Genomic DNA, 24,052 nt, shown 5'->3' with positions numbered 1-24,052 from the left:
TTTTGTCTTCTCATTTTGTGTCTGTTTGGGTCATTTGGGGTCTTTTTTGGTAATTTTGTGTCTTTTTTTAGTCCTTTAGTCCAACTTAAAATGTGATTTTGAATCTTTTTCTTACTTTCAATACACTATCATGCTCAATAAAGAATTTGAAATGTTGCAAATGTGAACAAAGGTTGCAAATATAACATATAACAGGGTTACATCCAGTTCTGTAATTTCATACTAAATATATTTGACCTTGTCTCCAGTTTTACTTGGTATATCATCATCAAACTGAAACTGGCCTCATGGAGTTTACAGCAAGAACTTTAGAGGTAAATTTCCAGTAGGGCTCCACGCTGCTTTGTTTTCTAGTCTGGATGTGATGAAGAAGTCATGCTTTGGTGCTTTTGGAGACTCCAGAGGGTTAATAAAAAAAGGCATAGTGAAGCGATCATAGACTGTATATGTAGTGATCCTGGAGCGGTGCTGCCCCCTTCTGGCTGTCGGCAGAACGGCTCCACTGACAGTTCGCCGCTGTACCAGAATAACAGCTCCTGCCTCCTGTGACACATTTCTGCCTGTCAGAGCTGAGCCGTCCAGTCTCTCTCGGAGGAGAGTGGAGCTCTTTGTAGGAAGACACGAGCTTACTAAAGGAGCCAACGGGTGGGCTGCAGTTTTGTCAACGAGTTTATTTTTTGAGATATGAGTCAGCGTAACAAAACATCCAAGGTAAGGGATATTTCGTTCTCGCGAGCCTGGCTAGCGAGCTCGTGCTAGCTTCATCTCCAACGCTGAAGTGACTGTTAATGCCGCCGTGCTTCTATTGTCATGGAAACAATAACTGCGATTAGCATCTTACACGACGTCGGTAACACATTTTGTGACTCGTGGATGCTAAATCACTTCAGGGTGGATTTTAGTGGCATAACCTGACGTTAGCCGGTTAACTTTACATTGACATTGAGTTCAAGAGGACCGTTGACAGGACCTTGCCTTTCTTCAGTGACATAAATGAATGTAACGTTAACCGCTCGATCATGAAGGTGTTTAACGTTAAATGGATTCCATTCTCGGTATCGCGAGCCCCTTAAGCCCCAACGTCAGGTCTGCCACATGAGTCTCGGCAGCATGCCATGCAGTGTGCCAGAAACTGTGGCCGAAGCTGCACTAAGTCATGGTTTAATTTTAACCCCAGCCTCCTAATGGAACAACTGAAGCTAATTTGGTTCAGACAGTTTAACCAGGTATTACGAAGAGATTGCAACCTAACAGATCGGCGTTACTCTGTAGCCACACCAGACACTCGGCTGCCTGGTTTGTGCCATTGTTGTCTGCACAGCTAGTTATCTGCTGCACAGCCCATCTGTCACACAGAGACTTCTCCTGTTTGACCTGCTTATTGCAGACAGCTTGAAGCGTATGAGGCGGATTAATCTAGCGTTAGGCGTGTATAGTATGTCTGAACAGGGATGTTTTTGTCATAAAATAATAAACAGAATGTGATCTTGTGGGAGATAGGTTGTTGCATCTAATTACAGCTTTTAACCCTCTGGACCATCATTTTGGAGCTCACCAAAAGCTCCAAAGCATGACTTCTTCATCACATCCGGACTAGAAAACAAAGCAGCGTGGAGCCCTACTGTAAATTTACCTCTAAAGTTCTTGCTGCTCCATGAGGCCAGTTTCAGTTTGATGATGATATACCAAGTAAAACTGGAGACAAGGTCAAATATATTTTGTATAAAATTATAGAACTGGATGTAACCCTCTTAAATGTTTTATTTGCAACCTTTGTTCACATTTGCAAAAAAAGATTCAAAATCACATTTTATGGTGGACTAAAGGACCAAAAAAGACACAAAATGACCAAAAAAAGACACAAAATGACCAGAAAAAAAACACAAAAAGACAAAATTACTAAAAAAAAAAAAACATGCAATGACCAGAAAGGCACAAAATGACCAAAAAAGACACAAAATGAGAAGACAAAATGACCAAAAAAAACCCCACAGAAGACACAAAATTACCAAAAAAAAAGACACAAAATAACTAAAAAAACACACACAAAATGACTAAAGAAGACACAACAAAAAACACAAAATTACCAAAAAATACCAAAATTGTTACGCAAAACATACAAGACACAAATAAAATAGAGTCACAATAGAATAAAAAACAGAGTTGGATGACAGGATCAAACACAATCACAAGATCGCATTTATCTTGGTTTCTTTTTGGTTCAAAATGTCGATCCAGTAAGTCAGAATAAAAAATCAATTATTAGGTCATATAGGTGAGGTTTTGCTGAAAAAAAATATACTAACATAGCATTTAAACATTTTTTAAGTGGTGTATACAGGCAGGATGAAAATGATTCAAAATTGGACAAAATAGCCCAAGACTCCTCAGAGTTAAAATGAATACTGATGTTTGTCCAGTATAAATTGATGATTAGCAGATTGTGATATATGCCATGTTTGTTTTCATTTTTTTTCTTGAGTGTTTCTTCTAGGGCTGCAACTAACTATTATTTTCATTATTAATTTATCTGCCGATTATTTTCCCGTTAATCAATTAATCGTTTGGTCAATAGTATATCAGAAAACAGTAAATTACGTTAATCCTGGTTTCTGAAAGATTAAGGTCATGTCAAATGTCTTGCTTTGTTAGTCCAAAACCCGAAGATATTTAGTTTAATAACAGAGAAAAGCACAGCTCTAGTTTCTTCAGTCCAAGATAAATAAATAATTTGTCAGGGTTACTATGGGTGCTGAAAATCATTGAAAACACTTGCTTTGATATTAAATAAAGTGCTTGCAACTCCTTGAATTGAGGTCATATAGGATGGCAAGTCTTGTTGACACATTTTGAAACATGAAACGTAAAAAAAAACAACTTAAAGGTTTTGAATTTGACTTATGGTTCTTAAGTGTTTCTATTTTCATATAAAAAAACTAGAAACATGACAATGTGGGCTTATTAACCTTACATTTGCTAATATATTTACTTGCATGGAGACAATGATGTTTCATTATGGCTAGCTTCACCTGTTACCTAATCCCCAAAGCTCCTCATTCTTCATCTTCTTTGTTTTGCTTCAAACAAAGTCACCCCATCAAGGGGAATACTCTCGGTCAATGACCCCTTTGAAAACCCTCTTTCCCTCATCAGTGTGCATATCACCTACTAGCACCACAACACAACACTACAACCGGACAGGAGCTTACACTGCTGGACTAGTTTGAAAGAACATTTGGAACATTTTTGCAAAGAGGTCTGCTTGTCTTCCCTCTCCCTCAGACTTAATATTCACAGATAAATGAAGCCACACTGTACTTTAACTTCCACACATACTCCATGATGTTTGGTGTGAAAGCACTCATTCATAAACTGACTCACTAACCTATTTTCAAACAAATCAGAAGCACTGAGCATGGTGTTTTCTGTTAATTACCTTTGTACTCTCTTTGTACTTTGTCCTCGCTTCTACAGGCTGTTGGATGTACTCTGTATTTTATTGTTGAAATGTTGTGGAAAAAACAGGCAGAATGGGCGTCAAAGTTTTTAATTGTCTTTGTAGGTATTTGGGGCCCAGATGCTGCACAAATCCATTATAGCAAATGGTTAACAAGACCAGTATAATATGAAACCAGTACAGTATGTGTGATTCATTGTGGGCTTGAAGGTATTGTACAGAATTTTAATCTTCAGCACATCCTCACAAAATACACATCCAATAAATGTGTTATACAATATCTTAAACATAGTATAACAAAAACCTCTACAAATAATATTTAATACAAACTGCTGCATTAATAATCTCAGAGAATTTCCCTTTTAGTGCTTAAATGACATTTCGCCTCAAATGAAATAGCCTTTATTTTGATCTAACCCTAATCCTAACCTGTAAAGTTTTGTTACTAGGGCTGGGTACCAAAAAAATTGATACTCTGTAGTATCTTGTATCGAAAAATGTCTTGTCATTCAATACCAAATTTCAAAACCAGAGTAGTAAATCTCATCAGCATCAGTGAGCCAAAAGCAGGCAGCATGCTTGAGCCAAGATCTAATAACGCTGGTGATAAGCTGCCTGATGGTACATGTCATAGAGGCGTGAGGGAAAACCACAATGCGCACAGAGATCGGGCTTGTATGTGCATGTGTATTTTGAGACACTGTGCATCGCTTAAGTGTGAAGATTCTGTAAAATAACAATAGATTTCCATGTAGTGTGTAATGTTGTAATTTATTTTTGTTAAAATGTTCCTTATATAAATGTTATAGGAAAAATGTATGTTCAGGAATACGTATCCAAGTCAAGGTATTGGTACCAGTAATGAATGTGTTTTAATGATACCTGGCCCCATCTGCAAATCTTACCTGGTTGTGACTATCGCAGTGAAAGTCTGTCCATTTGAGAAGTGTGAGAAGTGTGATTTTGGCGTTGTAATTGTTTGAGTACCTGGTTTAGTCAGATGAAGTGTTGTGTACTCAGAGGCAGACTGCCTTGACTTGGGATGAACTGCTAATTATTTTTGCTAATGTAGTTTGACTGCAGCTACTGTAGATAAAGAAAGAAATGTAATGGCAATATTATTGAGTGCTGTTTAATTAATATTAATGTATTTAATAGGAAACACTTTAGTTTTACAAAGTTAATTTGAGTTAAACATTTGTACATTTTGTCAGTTGAAACTGTTTCACAGAACTGTATTTAAAGGTGTTTTGTTGTCTTAAGATGCTTGAGTGGCTCTTAAAATGAGGAAGCCCTTGCCATATGTGTGAACTGTGGCATACCAATATTTAAAATAGCTCACTAGCAGAAGTGTGACTTAAACATGTAAAATATAGACTTAAACAAATGATGATATTTGAGTGAGCATAAAGGAGGCCTACATAAACCCAGCCGTTTGGTTTACATAATAGACGTTTCCTTTAAGTGGTGACTGTCTGTTACCTGGTTGTTCCCAAAGGTCTTTGAGTCTCAGATGTTTGGGCGTGTACTGAACATTACTTTCTGCAGCTGATTGTTGTTGGTTATTCGAACCACAGGAGACCAACCCATAATTCATCGTGTCAGGGGACGAGTGAAACAATGTAACCTTGACAGTACTCAGAAAATCAGGCCCAACTGGAGCAAACAGGTGTTAAGTAATCCTAACTAATAGTAGCAAGGTGATGCATCGTCTGGGAGTGGCCTGTATTTTTTACTCATTGGATACACCTAGTTTGACTGCTTTTCCGGTTAAAGTGAATCTGGTAACACCTGGTTCAAAGTGCTAAGCAGAGGCAGATGTTGCAGCATGTAGAGAGATAAATGTATATATCACAGCACCAGTAATTATTTTTTTGCTATTATAGAAATCTGAAGCAACTCAAATGCTGCATAATATACTTATTTTTCTAATATTTAGGGCTAGATATGTATATACTCTGTATTCTCGTCAAATTTGAGCACCTTTAATGTTTTCAGATTGTTCTTGGCAGAAAACTGACAAAACAAATAGTGCTATCGCAGGAGGTGTAGTTAATCTTCTAAATAAATATTTCGATCTTGAGTTAAAATGTAAACAATGAGGTGCTCAAATTTTGCAATTCAGTTTTTAATCTGCAAGGCACAGCACTTTTATATGTTACAAAAGTCATTTGTACTCTCAATAAATCCGAATGGACAATGGAATAAACCCTAAATGTTAATGAGTGCTTTTCGGCTTTTTTCAATTTGAGGTGTTTGGGTGTAATCTGCCTTTTGTGTGTCAGTAGTTTCTTGTTGAGATGCTCTTGTGGTCTTGAAGTATGATATATTGTTCAGTTGTGGTGCCATACAAATGGTTAATTTAATGTCTAATGCAAGGTATTCATCTTCAGTACTTTTGCTAAGGACATGAAAGTTTGCATATTGCCAGGAGCCATGGCTGAATTAAAATCAATTAAAATCTAACCCTGCAATATCCCTGTGTCCTGACAGCTTGCCAGCTAGTGGTGTGTGATCTGGAGGGAGAGGAAAGGACAGCAGAGAACATGGAGCTGTCAGATGGCTTGTTGCTGCAAGTCAACAATGGAGAGCAGTGGTGTAACCGATGGAAACATCCCAACGATGACTCGGTAAGACCAACAATCTATCTTCGTTATGCCATGATACAGTGAGATCAGCATTTCATATCCTGTCAGATTAAAAGTGTTCAGTCTTGTCTCAGCATTAGTTGTCTACCTTATCTTCAATGATTTTTATGTATGGATGTGTTTCAAGGACCGCAGCACCAGCCCCTCAGTCCTGCGCTGTGTTGCCAGCACGTGGAAGGAGGGCCTGCTGAACAGAAAGAGGCCCTTTGTGGGCCGCTGCTGTCACTCCTGTACACCACAAAGCTGGGTAATGTTACACCACAGCTAATTAACTCTAAGTTGATTTAATTTGCTAGACTCTAGTCATGTCCAGTCTGTTATTTGTAATGGAAATGTTCATAACTAAGAAAGAAGAAAAGGATCAATATTTATTGTAATATTCATCGAAGCTGCTCAAAGGCATAAAATGTCCAAGTCATCATTAAAATGTATTGTTTTTATGTGAATCAACTTTAACATATTTTGTGTATCCAGTATACAGTATATATGTGATATTGTCATTTTCCTCCAAATTATAGACGGTTTGACAGGCATTTTCGTCTGCATCATTTAATGATATCAGTAAAGTAAAGTTGTGCTTTGTGCCACATTTGTAAAGGTTTGGTTGTCCCCATTATATTTACATAATCAAAGTGAAAGTGTGTCTAAAAGATGCAGCAAACACTGGCCATGTAAGTTGCCTCAGGCTAGGGCAACATACATTTTTAATGTATTTATTTCGAAAACAATGTTTGAACACTAGTTAGTGCTGTACTGAGTGTATTCTTGTAGCAGTGGTAACAAGAAAATGCAAAAAAATAATGTCCTTTTTAATGAGCCAAGCATTTAACAAAGACAACAAAATAAAATGAATATAACTGTATGTGTTTGTTCCTCAAATATACAGATCGATTTTTGTCTTAAAGGTTCTTAGTTGATGTTGATGCTGCTTCTTCCTCATATAATGATCATTTTTGTTTCGGTCCCAGGAGAAACTGTTCAACCCCAGCATTCCATCTTTGGGACTGCGCAATGTCATCTACATTAATGAGACTCACACCAGGTAAACAAAGAAAAGTCTACTCCGTTACAGTATCACATATTTTGATCTGACCCGTCTATTAGCCTGGCAAGAAGAACATATTCAACCTTTTTCAACACTACATGTCGAGCTGGAAAACTTCCAGGTGCTGTTTTGACATCTGATGACATTTTGAATTGCCCCTTCGCACCTTCAAACAAGAGCACAAGCTCTAACTCCTCTAACTATCCTCTGTAGTACAATCAATAAAGCAAAAGCAGGCCCTCCTAACAACCTGTGTATAATAAATGTCTTAAAGGCAAGAAGACGTATCTGTGAAACAGTGGAAAGATAGACCGATGAATAATTTAAAGTGTTTGTCAGTGGATACCAGACACATGCATCCAGTGACTTACCTGAGCAGACAAAACTCACAAAGACACCTTAACTCCAAACAGTATAAACATGAAGATCATGTGAATCTTCGCTTCTTCTATTTTTTAAATCAAAGGCAATCCGTAGAGGTATCATGCTCCAGAAAGCGCAGGATTCACTTAAATATGTTGATATCACTTTTTTAAAATTATAATCTTGCATTGTATTAGCATGTAGACTGAGACATCCTTGAGCCATGATGAGCTGGAGTCAGTATAGAGAAGATGGTATTGTTAGTCTTTTCAAACACATTCAGTATTGTGCCGTGAATAAGCTCAGTAAAGTGGAACAAAAGTGACCTTAACGCAGCCATTGTCGTCAGAAAGCTGTGTGTAATGGATAAGGCACCCAGGGCTGATCTCTTGTTCCTGAAAATGTGTTAAATTACCAGGAAATCAGTGTAAGCAACAAAGACCATTTTGACTGAACAGTTAAACTATACCTTTCATTCTCTGTGTGTGAGTGTATTTATTAGAAAGAGAGGGATAGATTTTGATCAAATGTTGACAGAAAAAATATAAAATTTCACAACAAATACAATAAAGTAAGTGAATAAAAGAATGTAAATAACAACTATAAGTACCGGTAAGTCTTAATCAAAAGCCTGGGTGAATAGGAAGATTATATGTTTACTTATAAAGATTTCAACATGTTTCTGTGTATACAATTGTGCACATCTGTGTCTGTGTGCTAATGCAGACAGCGGGGCTGGCTTGCGCGCAGGCTGAGTTATGTGCTGTTTGTGATGGAAAGAGATGTCAACAAGGACATGTTCACCAGGAACGTAGTGGACAACGTGCTCAACAACAGCAGGTACCGGTTGGCGTGACATTTGACATTTGTTGGAACATGCCATCAGTTATCATGAGAGCTTGTGGTGGCCTCTGGGAATAAAATAAAACGTTTTTTTGTGCTGTACTTTGGTCTATCGCAGGGTTGAGAGCTCTATTGTGAAGGTAGCCACAGATTTGGACGCTGCAGCCCCCCAGCCTGGCCAGGAGCACAAAGCAGTCAGTAAAGTGAAGCAGAAAGCCAGGGCCTTCCTTCAGGAGATGGTGGCCAACATTTCACCAGCCTTTATCAGGTACATACTGTTTACCAGAAATCTCACCTCACTTCCTTTCCAGTCATTGGTTGATATTGTTACCTTACACTAAAATGGACCAGATCCTGCCACAGTTCATGTTTTATACTCTTCGTTTCAGTTCCACATCTTCTCACACTTCTCTTTTCATCCAGGCTGACAGGATGGGTCCTCCTGAGGCTCTTTAATGGTTTCTTCTGGAGCATCCAGATCCACAAGGGCCAGTTGGAAATGGTCAAGAAAGCAGCTACAGAGGTCAGCAGAAACCACACTCAAAGCACATTAATTATGCTGTCACAGCATGATCCTTTCAACACAGTGTGCAAGAAGGTGTTTTCAAAACATATTGTGCACAAACTGTACACACATATTGATCATAACTTTTTTGAGGGATACATGTAAATATTATTTTTGCTGTAGGTATTGGATCAAATTAGAAGACAAAATGTTGCTTGTAGATATCCACAAATGCAAATGATCTGTGTTTTAAAAAAAAAAAAAATGTATGTCTTTGTCTTGTCTTTACAGCAAAATGTGCCCATGGTCTTCCTCCCTGTTCACAAATCCCACATTGACTACCTGCTCATCACCTTGATCCTGTTCTGTCACAACATCAAAGCCCCACACATCGCTGCTGGAAACAACCTCAGCATCCCTATCCTCAGGTAAAAGGCCCACAAAGCCTCATGTCAGGTTTGATCTGGCAATAAGGTGCATTTCTGCTCTCTGTAAGTGAAAACACAGAAATCAGTTTGATATGAGAAGAAAGGGAATTCCTTGGAAGTAGATCAGAGAGGAACTAAAGATGAACTAAAGAGTGAGATTAAAGATTGACACAGATTTTACTTTTAGAGAATATTAATAGAAGGGTAACCGACAGGACAACAGGTGCTGAACCTGTTTTATCATATCCTGTTTCAAACAGTATTTGAAACTCTAAAATGTATCTTTTATTGTACATGGTTGCTTTATGGTATAGGCCCTGAAAGTACAAGCTTGTGCAATGTTTACCAAGAACAGACACACCGAGTGACAGGACAGGAGAGTAAATATTAAAGGAATAGTTCAGATTTTTTGCAGTGTGGTTGTATGAGGCACTTGTCCATAGTCGGTGTATTACCTACAGTAGATGGCAGTCAAAGCAGGCAGGAATTGCTGCTCTTCTGCTGTGTCCATTGATTAGTTTGTTTGTCTTACTGTGTGATTTTGTCCGCCTTTTAAAATATCAGGCTATTTTGCAGTACACACGTCTGAGAGGTCAGATATGTGTGTGTATAGGCCAACTCTGTTATGGTCATGTTGAGTTTAATGTTTACTTCTTGATAAGAGACATTTTTCAGAAATATCTTATTAATGTCCTTGAAGGCTTGGCTTGTCATAGACACAAGTAGGGGGGGCTCCAAGAAAAAGTGGTTGGGAACCACTGTTTTAAAGGGTTATTTCAGATTCACCAAAGTCACAGTAGCACACACAAACTAACCGATCGAGGCAGCGGTAGACCAGCAACTCCTGTGTTGTTTGAGTTAAATTTCACTTTTGTCAGTCCTTGTCAAAGGAGTTTGGTGACTTTAAAAAAGTAAGGGGGGTGAAAATATTCTGTAGCGTACACTAGAACTAGATTTGATTATTTAGGTGGGTAAAAAAAGGTATTGCTGCTGAACCCCGTTCTCAGAAGTATGCTTAACTTCTGTGTCAGTACTTTTGCCTGCTTCTCCAATCTGGGGGCATGCCGACCGCCATCTACTGAAGTTTAAATGATCTCTTTAAGGAAATTAAAAACCGTTTTTGTAAATAACGTTCTATAGAGATATACACCACTAACAGGCTCAGCACAAAAATGTGGGAAAATCTTTAGGGAAAGGCAGTAGTTGCATGCAAGCTAGCTTATTTCAAAACGTTGGAAACCACTGATGTGAACACTTTGTTGTGTAAATCCTATTTCATACTCCTAGCACTCCTAGTCACTACAGTACACTGATATAATCACAGTGAAGCTACAATCCAAATTATTGGCCTGTCGTAATTACTGGACTATCGCAATTTTGCAGCCAACTTTAAATGATAAGTGCGCTGCTGCTGCTGCCAGTGGAGAAAGCTTAGTGTGGAAGCCACTTGATCAAACTTTCTTTTTTTTCTCAGCACCCTTATCCGTAAACTTGGAGGATTCTTCATACGACGGAAAATGGAGGAGACGGGGGACGGGAAGAAAGACATTTTGTACAGATCACTCTTACATGCAGTAAGTCTCAAGTGTGTTTATTTAACACAGCAATGCTGCTTTAACATACCGTTCCTTTTCCGTTCCTGCCGATAGTGTGTGTGTGTGTTTCTTGCCAGGGTTTATTATATAACTGCAGGATGTCTCAATGCTTTTCTGCTCTGTGTGCTCTTTTCATTCCTGAATGATGGACAGGGAGAGCTAAAAGCCTTTGTTACATAATGTTAGCCCATGTTAGCGTCTTTATCTACTACTTCTTGTGTAGACTGCTCTAAAACTTATGTTGTAAAATTAAGATAGTTTAAGATAGTATGGCTGCTTTTCTTCACTGTACTGACCGAGATCCAACTCTTATTGCCTTTACATCTTCTAACACATTGAAACCATGTGACCATTGGTGAAGTGGCATATAAAGCTATCACATGAAGAGAAGTTGCGTAAGCTGATGCTTATATCATTTTTTAACTTTAGTGAAAAATCTCTCCAGATATGTCGTTTCATAGCTTAATATCGATATATATGATAATATAGCATGTCTTCTGGTAACTCAATAAATAAATAGTCTATATGAAATAAACACATGGTAAAGCCTATTTTTCTATGAAAGGATCATAACAAAGTGTCATCCATATGACATAAATATTAACTTATGTAGTTTGGCTGCTTTTTTCTCGACACAAAATACGTATGCTAGACACTTTTATATCTCTGTGACTGTACATACTGTCGTCTCACGTCATATCGAGACATATCAATTCTAGGTCGAGCCTCTGTAAAAAGATAATCATTTTGGTGATGTATGGTACTCCCTTTCAAATGTCCCAAAATGTCTATAAAATGTAAAGTGGTTGGTGTATTGTTTTTATTGTCATGTAAGAAGAATTATAAGCGTTTCGATCTCTTGTTGCTTGTTGGAATGTATTCCCATCCTGATGTTTTGCATCTCAAGAAAGTCCCTGGTGTGAAAGCCTTATAATTACACTGAATGAGAAATTAGAGGCTTATTAAGACTGGAATCAGGACCTTTTGTTCAGCTTTAGTTTTTTTTAGATAATGTGGCTTAACGAGCTCCTGCTAATGAGAAAACCTGAAGTATAGCTAATGTGAATGAACACTAATGTTAATAATAATGCTTTGTCATCATAAGCTTCTTGTAGCACAAAGTCTCTAAATGTGCAAAAAAGCTAGGCTGCTTAGTGGATTTACTTATCCTACCAGTCTATCAGAGTTGAGAATTGCTGTTAATTTTTATGTTTGGAGTTTGTGGAACCAAGTTGAAAGTAATGAGAAAGGCAAAGGTTGTGTATTGTGCCTCGAAGACAAGCGTGTATTGTGCCCTGTAGATAAGAGGTATCAGCTTAAGACATGCAGCAACTGTTGTAAAGCGTGACCTACATTTTATCCCTTTGTACCTCCAATATTTTACCACACATCCCACCAAACCACTAGAGTACACAAGTAGGCCGTGTGATACTTTGATATGGTAGAAGATATCATTTTAGTCTGGCATCCTGTTTTGTTGCTCACAGAAGTGTAGTTAGCGAACTCCCTTGCTTGCAGAAGTTAATAAAAAAATAAAAGCCATGTGCTGCTCTATTTCCAGTGGCTCCTGTGGAAGCTGAACCTGGACGTCGTTCCTCTTCACAGCTTACCGTAAATGCCACAGAGTCCATTTCAGCACAAAGCTTCCCTTCTCAAAAATGTCTACATAGCAAGAGACAGCTGTGTACATACTGTTCACTCAGGTGGATACTGTTACACATCATGGCTGCCTTGGCACGTGCCCAGCTCTCTGCGGTTTGTTTGGGGGTCAAATTGTCGGTGACCACCCGCCACTTTTAACTTGCATTCAGCCTGCATAAACAGCAGCTGCACAGCGTTCACATTGCTTGACTTCTACCTTGTAATGGAGTTAGTTTCCTAGAATGTCAAAGATGTTCCAGCAAATTGTATTTTCATCAAAAGCATTATGACCTTTACACACAGTGCATGCACATATGTCTCACTTTTGACTTCCACCGCCACCCTATATCATTCATCCTTATTTCACCATTCTCACCTTACTTTTTTTGTCTGTTTCATCAATCTTCCTTCAGTATACAGAGGAGTTGTTGCGTCAGCAGCAGTTTTTGGAGGTCTACCTGGAGGGTACCCGCTCCCGCAGCGGTAAGCCATCCACAGCGCGTGCAGGCATGCTGTCCATCGTGGTAGACACAATGTGCACTGGCTCGATCCCGGACGTGCTGGTTGTGCCAGTTGGCATCTCTTATGATCGTATTATTGAGGGCAACTACAATAGCGAACAGCTGGTGAGTGCTTGACTAACGTCTGTTTGAGGATAACACCTTTGTTGCCACAGCAAAAATGCACACAAACAGTCAAGAAAACTTAATAAGTATCATAGCATCTGGCTTTTGAAATTGTAGCTGTAGAAAACTGAGGTTTTGCTTGTGGTTGTTGGGATAGATAACTAGAAGATCTTGTTACCATTATTAATTCCTCATTGTAACCATCTTAACTCTTCAATCCCACCAGGGTAAACCTAAGAAGAATGAGAGTTTGTGGGGTATAGCATGTGGAGTGTTCAGGATGCTGAGGAAGAACTACGGTTGTGTTCGTGTTGACTTCAACCAGCCCTTCTCCCTAAAGGTGACTAATTGCATCTTTATGTGACTGATTGCAGCTTTACATCAGCTTTTATATAAAAAGAACAGTTGTTGTGTCCACACATGGAGCTATAACTGCGGCATATTTCAGCTATTGCTCTTGATTTTAAAGCACTAAAAAGCATTGCAAAGCTTTACAATGAATGAATCTTACAATGAAGACAACACTTTCTTGAGTGAGTTTGTATCGATTAACCTTTTATGTGTCTAATGTAGGAGTACCTGGACAGCCAGAGAAGTCGCCATATTCCACCAGCAGTTTCCCTTGAGCACACGTTGATGCCGATCATTATTTCTGCGCAGTAAGGACAAACACACACACATTCCCCACTCTGACAATGACTTATTTCCTGTTATGACCACAAACCAGCAGTCCCACATTCCCACCTGTAATATTATGAACCCTCATGGCCAAACTTGACTTCTCCCTCCTGCTACTTCACTGCAGGGTATGTTGTCGGCCATCTGAGCACAGCACTTGTCAAACTTGTGCAAGTCAGCGGTGTCTGTCCCTTCAAAATAAAACTGATACGGTCATATAGTACATCAACAAAGACAGCAGTGTCCATCCCAGCTGGCCTGGGGTCACAAGTTCAGAACCGATGCCAGCAGAGCCAAAACACACAAACACAAATTGCAAATACTATTTTAGAAAAACTGCCTCTGCAGCATGTATAGTAACACTCACATGCTAAATAGCAGCCTGTCGTGAAAATATATGGTATGGCTGAGACATGTAGCTGTTGTAAGCCTGGGAAAAAAAATGAGAAAGTAAAAGTGATTAGAATGAGCCACATTCTCTGGAACATCTTAGTAATTTAATTAAAACATATGGTAAGAAATTAAAGGGACAGTTCACCCCAAAATCAAAAATACACATTGTCTTTCCTCTCACCTGTAGTGCTATTTATAAGTCTAGACTGTTTAGGTGTGAGTTGCTGAGTGGTGGAGATACTGGCCGTAAAGATGTCCCCCTTCTCCTTGGTATAATTAACTCTATGGTACTTTCTTTGTGGCGCTAAAATCTAGAATACATGTGGAAAACTCAACAGCAATATCTCTTTCCAGAAGCTAGCTCAGTGCTGCAACAAAAATGATAAATCACAAATTTGCCCCAGAGGGATTTACAGAAAAAGAAAATAGTTCCGTCATGAAACTGCTCACAACACGGTCTGTACATTATCTTGAGTAACCTTTTTCTTGATTTTTGGATGAAATTGATCTAGACTGATAAATAGCACTTCAGGTAAGAGAAATAAATAAGAATTTTTAATTTTGGGGTGAACTGTCCCTTTAAGACTACTTCAGTTCAGATTAGTGTTTGTTTAAGATATTTAAGGGGCAGCTTCTTCCTCTTTGGTGCCTTTCTATTAAAAGTCATGTTTTTATGACTATAAACCATAAAATAAGAAAAGTTAATTCTAATTTTATGGTTGAAACCATCATCTAAACATAATGTTACAACTCTTTTTACCACGTGATTATCAATAGAGAAGGAAACTGGTTTATTATGCATACTATATTGAGCTGACATAAGTTAATTCTCAGTCTTTGGTTTTCTTTCAGACCTGATGCTCAGCTGTTTGAGGGGCAGGAGGAGGAGCAGCTGAACAGAGAGCTGCCCGATGACATCTTAAGACGACAACTTATTAACAACCTGGCCAAGCATGTGCTCTTCAGTAAGAAATTCACAACCACACAGCCAGTGGATTTTCTACACCCTAACTATAGCCCTGTCGCATATAACATTTGGGGATCATGACCAGCCTTGCCAACCATCCCTTCAGTTTATCTATCTGAAGCTGTTTGCTTCAAAGTCAGCTTATGTCTTTATATTTTTAGTTTATAGTAAGACCTCAAGTAAGCCTGACATGTAACAGAGGTCATGAATCATCACATTGCCATCCTTTTCAAATTCTTTCAACCAGAATTACACTATTTATCCTATCACATCTCATAACATCTTTGCTGTTTTATCAGCCATTCCTCTTTTATCCTCCTTATTTTCATCCTGCGTTAAAGGTGCACACATTAAACATTGTCCATCACACTGCTTCTTCTAATTGAAATCCAACACAGCACAACACAGCATCCACATCTCATCCCTCTGGGCGTTTTTGCCGTGGGGTTAGCGCTACAGAAACCGGTTCTCCCCAGCTCATTCATCTGCATTCTCCTACGCTAGGGACATTTGTGTTTAGCTCTCAGCCAATCACAGAGCCTCCTGCTGGATGGCATGTTGTTTTTAGCCAATAGGATAAAGGGGAGGCTGGAGAAGCAGGAGAGGGGAGGAATGCAGTACCACTGCTCACACATGCCTTACACCCCTGAACTTGAGCTATGCTTAAGATGACCACGAGTAACCCTTGTGCTAATACATGCATGCACACACACTACATTATTTTCTCTGTCTGCCTGATATATAATTAATGTCAGCAAGCCTTTTGGATCTTTGTAATCCTGTGTTACATCAAACATAACTGATCATCTGATACATGGCACATTTTTATATGACTGGGAACTTTATTTTAAGACAGATGCCAGGATACTAAGGGTTTAAGGTTTAAAATATGCGTTACAATACAGTGTATATATATAAGACTGATGGTTGCTTGTCAAGTCTGTTGTGTGTTGCTCATTATATCTTCTTTGTATCTTTCCTTACAGCGGCAAATAAGTCATCAGCGATCATGTCCACCCACATTGTAGCCTGTCTGCTGCTGTACAGACACAGACAGGTGAGTCTGTCTGTCTTTCATGTCCTCTCCTGGTGCTCAATACTCCATCTTCCCCTTTTTCTATTTCCTTCACCATTCTCTTTCTCAGATTTCTGTCTCTTTAGTCCTCCTCTTGTCCATTATGCTCCTTCCCTTACACCAAGGTGATCCAAAAGTCACATACTTCTGCATGATAGGAATGAATGTCCCTCTCTGTTAAGAGATCTCGCTCTCCAGCATCCTCTTTCCTGTACATTAGTGGTGAGTTGCTGCCCTCTGCAGGCATACTCATATAAGTGAGTTACAGAGGAAAAACGATTTCTGAAATTGTCTTTCTGTCCTGCGTAGAGTTCCTAAAGAAGTTAAACTTTTAAAATAAAGTAAAGTTTGGTTTATTTAGAAAATTAAGGAATTTTTGGCATAGGTCATGATAGATACAGCCTGAGCAACAACAAAAAAAAAAACTATATTTCCATTTTCTTCCTGTTAATACCCATACATTACCGTTAATGCCCATGAAATCTTTCCACCTTGACTCCAGCATTTTTGTAAACCCAGTGCTGCTTTTAACAAATTCAAGCCCAGTCTAGCATTTTGTTGTGCTGAATCCTGGCTGTTGTTAGTTCTCAGTCACCAATGATCCCTTTTTCCCCCCCAAACATTTTGAGCTTCTGTCTTTCACTCCACATTGTTTCAGGGGGTGGTGCTCTCCAAACTGGTGGAAGACTTCTTCAACATGAAGGAGGAGATCCTGTCTCGTGACTTTGATCTGGGCTTTTCGGGGAACTCGGAGGATGTGGTCATGCGCGCTCTTCACCTGCTGGGAAACTGCGTCAATGTGACCAGCAGCGCAAATCGCAATGGAGAGTTCACCATCGCACCCAGCCAAACTGTGCAGGCGCTTTTCGAACTCAACTTCTATAGCAATGGCCTTTTCCATGTCTTCATTTCTGATGCACTCATTGGTAAGTTGATCCAAGAAGTTGTTGAGTCTTGCTCACTCTGATGTATCACTACTCTTTGTTCAGTGGTGTGTTGTAGATAAAGTTTGCTGTCAACCTTGTTCATTTCTTCTCCATTAAATTTCTTAATGCTGACAATTTCTTGTCTCCAGCCTGCAGCATCCTGTCACTGCAGCGAGAGCTGATCGCAGAATCAGAGTCTGACCACCTTCCTGGTGGTCCACACAGCCTCCCTCTCAGTCAGGAGAGACTCATCCGCAAGGCCGCTGGGCTCTCTCACTTCCTAATCAATGAGGTTTCAGTGGCACCAGTAAGTCCTGCACATTGTCAACGTCTTTCTAAACTTTGAACTGCACAAAAAGAGGATCTCTGTGTTGTAAACTAACGTAACCGTAGCCAAAAGCTTTTGGCTAACATTCTATCAAAGTTTCACATCAACTACTAATATAAATAATCATGTTATGTTTCAAATTAATAATGTAGTGTGCAACTAGAGTCTAACTTCTTATCTTTCAGACTGTATATTGTTTTAACCGTGTACTTTAGGCTCAGGTTTACCAGAATAGGCAAAAGGACGCTAACGCCGGTGAATTAGCCGTGCGCTAACTGTATCCCAAATCGGACACTTTCATCTCCTCGCTGTAAAACAATGGGGGCTGCTGAGTTTTTCTTGGGAAATTAAATGTTTTTGGGTAAGCCAAATAAATATCACCGTTATCAGCCATCGTTATCAACACACCCAGACAGTACTTCTGTCCTCACAATAAAATTCAGTACAGTAAAAATAAAGATGTACTTTTAAGATCGTCACCCAGGCAATCCTACTGCTTTCTCTCATCAAATTTACTTTCGTATTGTAAATAGACATGCAAATCTCCATGTACATAAATGAAATTTCACATGTAGAATGTTAAATATGTATAAATCAATTATACCTACACTGGTGGTGGCAATCTTATTCGAAATGACCGTGAAAACATCAGAAAGTGCGGCATTTCAGATGTGTCCGATTTGGGATACAGTAACAAACGGTGTCTGATTTGGGATACAGTCTCTATATCACAAAGAATGATCACACTAGTTCTGATCACTTGTGTAAACTATGGTTGTTTGTTGCTACTTATGAGAATTTAAACAGATTGTAAATAGGACTGCACATGGTTTGTTTCATGTTTCAAAGTGTCTCTTCCTCTCCTTCTGTTTGTCCCCAAGCCCTGTCAGACTATTTACCAGGTTTTTCACGATGCAGTGACCCGGCTGATCCAGTATGGAGTTCTCTACATAGCAGAGGTCAGTTCACAGAGACAAAAATAAAAGTAACCCCTGTGACTGTGAATGCTGGGAAGTGCTTTCATCTTGACCAAATACTACATGTGTAATAAGTAGTGGGACATTTCCATGGCCCAGATGATCTAATATGTGTGTTTTTGTGCGGGACAGGAGGACCAAGAGGAACTGAGTCCCAGCCCCACAGATGAACCTTGGCCCAAAAAGTTCCCCGAACCCCTTTCCTGGAGAAGCGACGAGGAGGACGAGGACAGTGACTTTGGAGAGGAGCAGAGAGATCGCTACCTGAAGGTTTTATTTTAATACCTTTCTAAAACGACTTTTTATTAAAGTCAACTGAACCACCACCATGGCATCAACTTCTAGAAATGTTGTTTTAAGTGACTTTCCCCCTCCCGTTTCAGGTGAGCGTTTCAGCAGAACACCAGGAGTTCTTCGTCTTCCTACAGCGACTAGTCAGCCCAGTGCTGGAGGCCTACAGCGGCGCTGCCATCTTTGTCCACAGTCTGAGTCAGCCCATGGCTGAGTCCGACTACACCCAGAGGCTCTTCAGATACCTGCTCACCCGCACAGAGAGAGGAGTGGCTGCTTATGGTAGTACTGCACTATTTCCCCACATAATGTCCACTTTCAGAAAGTTGCAAAGTTCATTATCCAGGCTTAAAGCCTTTGCACACCTTCTGGAAAAATTCTGGACAAATAGGTATCAAAAGAACAGCTGATCACTGTTTTGCCATGGCTGCTGGAGACAATCCGCTGCTGTTCGCTGGTGTGTCCACTGTGTCCGTTTCCGGAACACGTCACTTGCACCTCCCTGTTTCGGTATTGCGCCACATCTAATTTTAGCGGAGCAGCTTGAGTCTCGAGTGTGCAATCCACTTTTAAAAGCATATTGATATCTGTAAGTACATTTTTGATGCTGACATTTGCAAGTAAGTTTGCTCTGAGTGGTCAAACGTCTCTCTAAAAGCGTTTGACAGACGCGGGAAATTCCAGAACATCAAACCTTTTCTGAAAAAAATATAACAACAGGCAAAAGCTTCAGCAGAAATTTGTAAAAGTGATTGACACAATATAAGGTTGTATTTTAATTTTAATAATAATTTTACATTTTTTTAAGCTTGCAATCATTTTGGATAGAAAATAAGGACTTGGTGTGCAAAGACCTTTAGTTTCAGTTTGGAATAAACAAATAAAGGGCACTGTGTAAAAGTCATTATGAAACCAGATAAACAATTACTGGATTAATAGATAGAATAGATAGAATAGCTTCGTATTTTCTGAGTCCTTTGTATCCTATTTTCCAGGTGAAAGTGCGACCCATTATCTGGTTAAGAACACAGTGAAGACATTCAAAGAGCTTGGGGTAAGAGTGTGTTTATTATTTATATCAAGGTTTTAATGGATGATGTGTTTATTACAGTTATTAAGTAGTAAAGACGTTCCTCCTGTGTTGTGCTTTTCTGCAGGTTTTGAAACAGAGACGAGAGAACCAGGTGACGACTCTGGAGCTGAGCAGCACCTTTCTACCTCAGGCCAATCGGAACAAACTCCTGCAGTACATCTTAGGATTCACCCTGCTGTGATCGACACACCTTTCAGCCCAGCTCAGACCCCAGGCTCCTTCCAATAAAGGGCTTCTACTGGTTACTTCTAAACAATCCCAGGTGCTACTCTGTGGAAAGCTTTACCAGGAAGTGCCTTCATGTAACAGCCGCTAACTGTTAGCTGTTAGCCGGAAGAGACTTGAAGCCAGTCTTCCCTTTTGTTCCAGTCTCTGACTCCCCTGTCTTAGAGCTGTGCAGCAGATAAAACACATGTATCTTTCTCTGAAGAGGAGTCATCTTCTCTTTGTGAACTTTGCCGGTGAAGTCATGAGGTTTTAATATAATCAAAATTTTAAACTATCAGAAAATGTACTCAAGCAGGTTAGTAAATAAGAATCACTTTTACAGCAATCAGAACAAAGCAAGCTGCCTTTTGTCTATACAAGTAAACAAGCAAAATATGCATAGAAAATAATGATGAACATAACCAACAACAAAGCATTTTTATGTTAACTTTGCTTGTTTTGTTTAACTGCTGTAATATTTTCGTTGCATTCCACTATCATACAGTAGAACATGTCAAAATGTAGATTCATTTTGAAAAGAAATTCCTGTACATAGGCCACAAGAACAATGTCTCTCATATGTAGTGAATTTAAATACATGCATTCTCAAATTTCATAATGCAGGAACATTAGATGGAAAGATATCTCCTGCAAAATGCGTACATATCCAAATTTTCATTTTTTCAGCAAAACAAAATGTCAAAATCTAATCCTCTAATCCTCATAGACAGCTTCGGTCAGTAATACTGCACAGTTTAAGATATCAAAATCTAAGCAGCAGAACCGTTCAGTCATACTAAATGATCTTCATGGCAAAGGCAAAATGTGAAAGTTGAAAGTCCTGCGCAGTCAAAGCCTCAAATCACAAACATCTACAGTTAAGTGCATTCAAACCACTAATATCTAAGTGCATTCAGTCACACTTTTCATCATGGTTTTTGATGAAAAGTGACTTTGATCTCTGTTTGCGTAACACCTTTTTCACTTGTCAATGAATGTTACATAGCACAGCTCTTAAAATACTTAATACCAGCCATCACATTCACTTAAGTCCAAATGCAACAAGCTCAGAAGCTCCTCAGTCATGCCTTTCAGGGAAAGCTGACATTTGTGATAACCACCATTTTTTCCTGTATTATACACTGTATACAAGCCGTTTAAGCATCACCGCTGAGAGGGCAATTTTGCTCCAATGTTTGGGCATTTGCAAAACAGAGGAACTGCATAGGGTGGTAAAAAATAAATGGTACATATCCTCTGTGCAGCGCATCTGAACAAAAGGTCACGTCTCTAAAAGTTTGCTCTCTGTCGTACTGTTCAAGAAGGAATGTCGTTCTCATTTGTTTACTTTTAAATGCAGACTGCTGTAAGGGGCAGCAATGTTTCTGAAAATAATCACCCTTAACTGACGGGTTCTTGTTTTTTTTTCCTGGTTAAAGCAGTGCTTCACTTCAACTGTTCTGCACCACCTCTCTTACATTCACAACGTCACAGTCTGAAAATGTTCTATAAACACACTTACCACCAAGCAGATCATTTCAGTTTTTGTTCTGAAATGCACTTGTCAAAAGAAATGTTGTCAGACAGGTTGGGAATAAAAACTGTGTGGTAACAGAATGTGTTGATCATGAAAATCAAAAAATGGCCCAAAAATACCAAACATCAGTAGAATTATTACCTGATAGTGAAACCTCACTGCACAGATCCTGTGCATTTAGCTGCAGAACATTTACCAGCTTTCATTTTTACTGTAACATAACACAACGGGACAGGTCTTAGGTGCGTTTTTTTTCTAAATGTAAAGACATTTTGCATTGAATATAAATGTAGAATATCTATGTTAAAGGTGTACTATGCAGGATTTTCTGAAACCATGTCAGACAAAAAGAATCCCTCTCAGTTTTCATTTAGAACCAACTAGAACTGTGTGGTGCTGTCTGTACCTGCAGAGACCCTACCCCCTGCCTGTAATTCCTATTTCCTTTCATTTTACTGTGTTGGGGTGTTGTGGGTGTCACCCTTTGGCCCAAAAGTTATAAGAAAAGCAGACAGGTCAAACGACAAGTGTACAACCTTGTTCCAAAAAAGCTTGTGTTTGCTTTCACTTTGAGCCGGGGAGGAGGGGCCAAGCTCTTTTTTTTTTTTCTCGTTTACAAAAAGTTAGCAGCAATTTCTGCATAATATACCTTTATTGGTGCAAGAGTGCACACAACTGATAGGAAAAAGTGTGTTCCGAAAGGTCAGAGCAAGTTTGATGATAATCATTACCTAGACTGAAAATGTGAAGACAGTATGAATGTTAAAAGAACAACATTCTTGATCTGTCAGGGCAATAACATAAATGGGCAACCGGGTGTCTGCTGGTACACGTTCAAATTGATATTTATACTGAAGGACTTGTTGACAGTAATCAACAACGCTGCTTGTTAAAATTAATTTAAATGCTTTTTGTCAGCTTTATTTGATAATATAAACCTGCATATTTTCATGCAGTTTTTCAAATCCATGTATCCCTGAAATGGAAACTTGTGGAGGATCGTTGAGCGACACCCATAGCATGTTGAAGAGAAGAGAGAAGTATGTCATTTAAATGTGATGAGAGTGATTTTCATTCAGAGCATTTCTGAGCCCACAATCTGTGTAAAGTCCCCACGCAGAGGGACCCCTCCGCCAAGATAAAACCACTCTACGTACTGTACTGCATGTTTCCTCTGGTCGCCTTCAATCATCGACATTTCAATGTGAACTCTACTTAACCTGAGAATTGTATTTTACAGTCTAGTGTGAATTATGTTGCAGAGAAAGATAGTTGTTTGTTTAGGAGATGAATTGTTACCTCTTGAATGTATCTCATCTGTCCCCAAGAAAGGTCAATGTGATAATTTAGAGTACTTGATGGAGTCGGTAGAGTTTTTATGAACTGCTCATGGGGATTATTGTTGAGACTCATGCTACTGAAGCTGCATTAACGACATCCCTCTACAACTATGTAACTTTGTAGGATTAAAAAAAAAAGCCTGTATCTGGGGAGCAGGTGCCTTTTTAATGCACTGTAGTGTTCTTTGGTTGTGTTTTTTCTTCTGTTTTTTGTGCATGTTAAAGATTATTTCGTGTGGGAATCCAAAAGAACACTGTAGATTGTAACTTAAGAAAACAACACAAGAGCAGAAAACTTGTGGTTACTATAAGAAGAATCACCAGCTACTAAAAACAAAAGTGTCACTTTTTTTGTTCTTGCTTTCTCTGAGCAAAGCACAATTGGCATTATTAGATTTTGTTTTTAAATAAATTAATGATAGACTAACAATGGTGTCTTGTCTGACTTTCTATTAATCTATTTTTTTTTTTATTGGGAAGGGGGCAGTAAATATTTGAGTATCAACTTAGTTTCAAAATACTCATATTATTAATTATTTTATTTTATTTGTACACACAAGACTGCAAAAAAACCAGATAATGAAAACCCTATATATTTTGAAATTTTATTAGATTGTATTTGCACACAGATAATACACATTAAATACTCTATTAATAATTATTTGTATTAGATTTTATTTGCACACACAAGACTGCACAACATTCAGGTAATAAAAAGACTTGATAATTTTTATTTTATTTTATTAGCCCACAAGACTGCATAAAATCCAGATTATGAAAAAATATATTCATCATCTTTGTGAATTTTTATTTATTAGAAATTATTAAACACTCAGATAATAAAATAAGAAATACGTATATTTGATATATTTATTATTTTTATTTAATTGTATTGTTTATTTTAAATTTTATTTCACACATGACTGCATGGAATTCAGATAATGAAAAAAATGTAAATCCTCTTTATTGATTTATTTGTTTACTTTTATTTCATTTTATTAAGACCGCATCAATCTAATTAAGAAATATATGGTCTTGATTTTTTAAATTGATCATTTCATTTGCACTCACGACTACATCACATTCGGA

The 24,052-nt window shown here is 38.6% G+C and overlaps 1 protein-coding gene across 1 annotated transcript; it reads left to right on the top strand.

Annotated features, from left to right (window-relative positions):
• The first annotated feature begins 549 nt into the window (after positions 1-549).
• On the top strand, positions 550-22,818 carry gpam (glycerol-3-phosphate acyltransferase, mitochondrial). Its single transcript, XM_059324626.1, has 21 exons — positions 550-711; positions 5,951-6,087; positions 6,233-6,352; positions 7,074-7,147; positions 8,240-8,353; positions 8,475-8,624; positions 8,780-8,879; positions 9,153-9,289; positions 10,764-10,863; positions 12,939-13,151; positions 13,378-13,491; positions 13,725-13,810; positions 15,075-15,187; positions 16,176-16,246; positions 16,923-17,190; positions 17,340-17,497; positions 18,400-18,477; positions 18,628-18,765; positions 18,879-19,068; positions 19,782-19,840; positions 19,944-22,818. Exons 2-21 carry the CDS (start codon positions 6,004-6,006, stop codon positions 20,058-20,060), a joined length of 2,484 nt encoding a protein of 827 aa, XP_059180609.1. The 5' UTR covers positions 550-711; positions 5,951-6,003; the 3' UTR covers positions 20,061-22,818.
• The last annotated feature ends 1,234 nt before the right edge of the window (positions 22,819-24,052 follow it).

This window comes from Centropristis striata, chromosome 21 (genome assembly GCF_030273125.1).
Source record: "Centropristis striata isolate RG_2023a ecotype Rhode Island chromosome 21, C.striata_1.0, whole genome shotgun sequence".
Lineage (NCBI taxonomy): Eukaryota > Metazoa > Chordata > Actinopteri > Perciformes > Serranidae > Centropristis > Centropristis striata.
This window is presented reverse-complemented; position numbering and strand designations above follow the sequence as displayed.

Excerpts from the sequence above, each read along its gene's own strand:
- gpam (XM_059324626.1), top strand. The coding sequence starts at position 6,004 with ATGGAGCTGTCAGATGGCTTGTTGCTGCAAGTCAACAATGGAGAGCAG. Across the intron at positions 9,290-10,763 it reads CTCAGCATCCCTATCCTCAG|CACCCTTATCCGTAAACTTG; the intron begins GTAAAAGGCCCA and ends TTTTTTTCTCAG. Across the intron at positions 17,191-17,339 it reads CATTTCTGATGCACTCATTG|CCTGCAGCATCCTGTCACTG; the intron begins GTAAGTTGATCC and ends TCTTGTCTCCAG.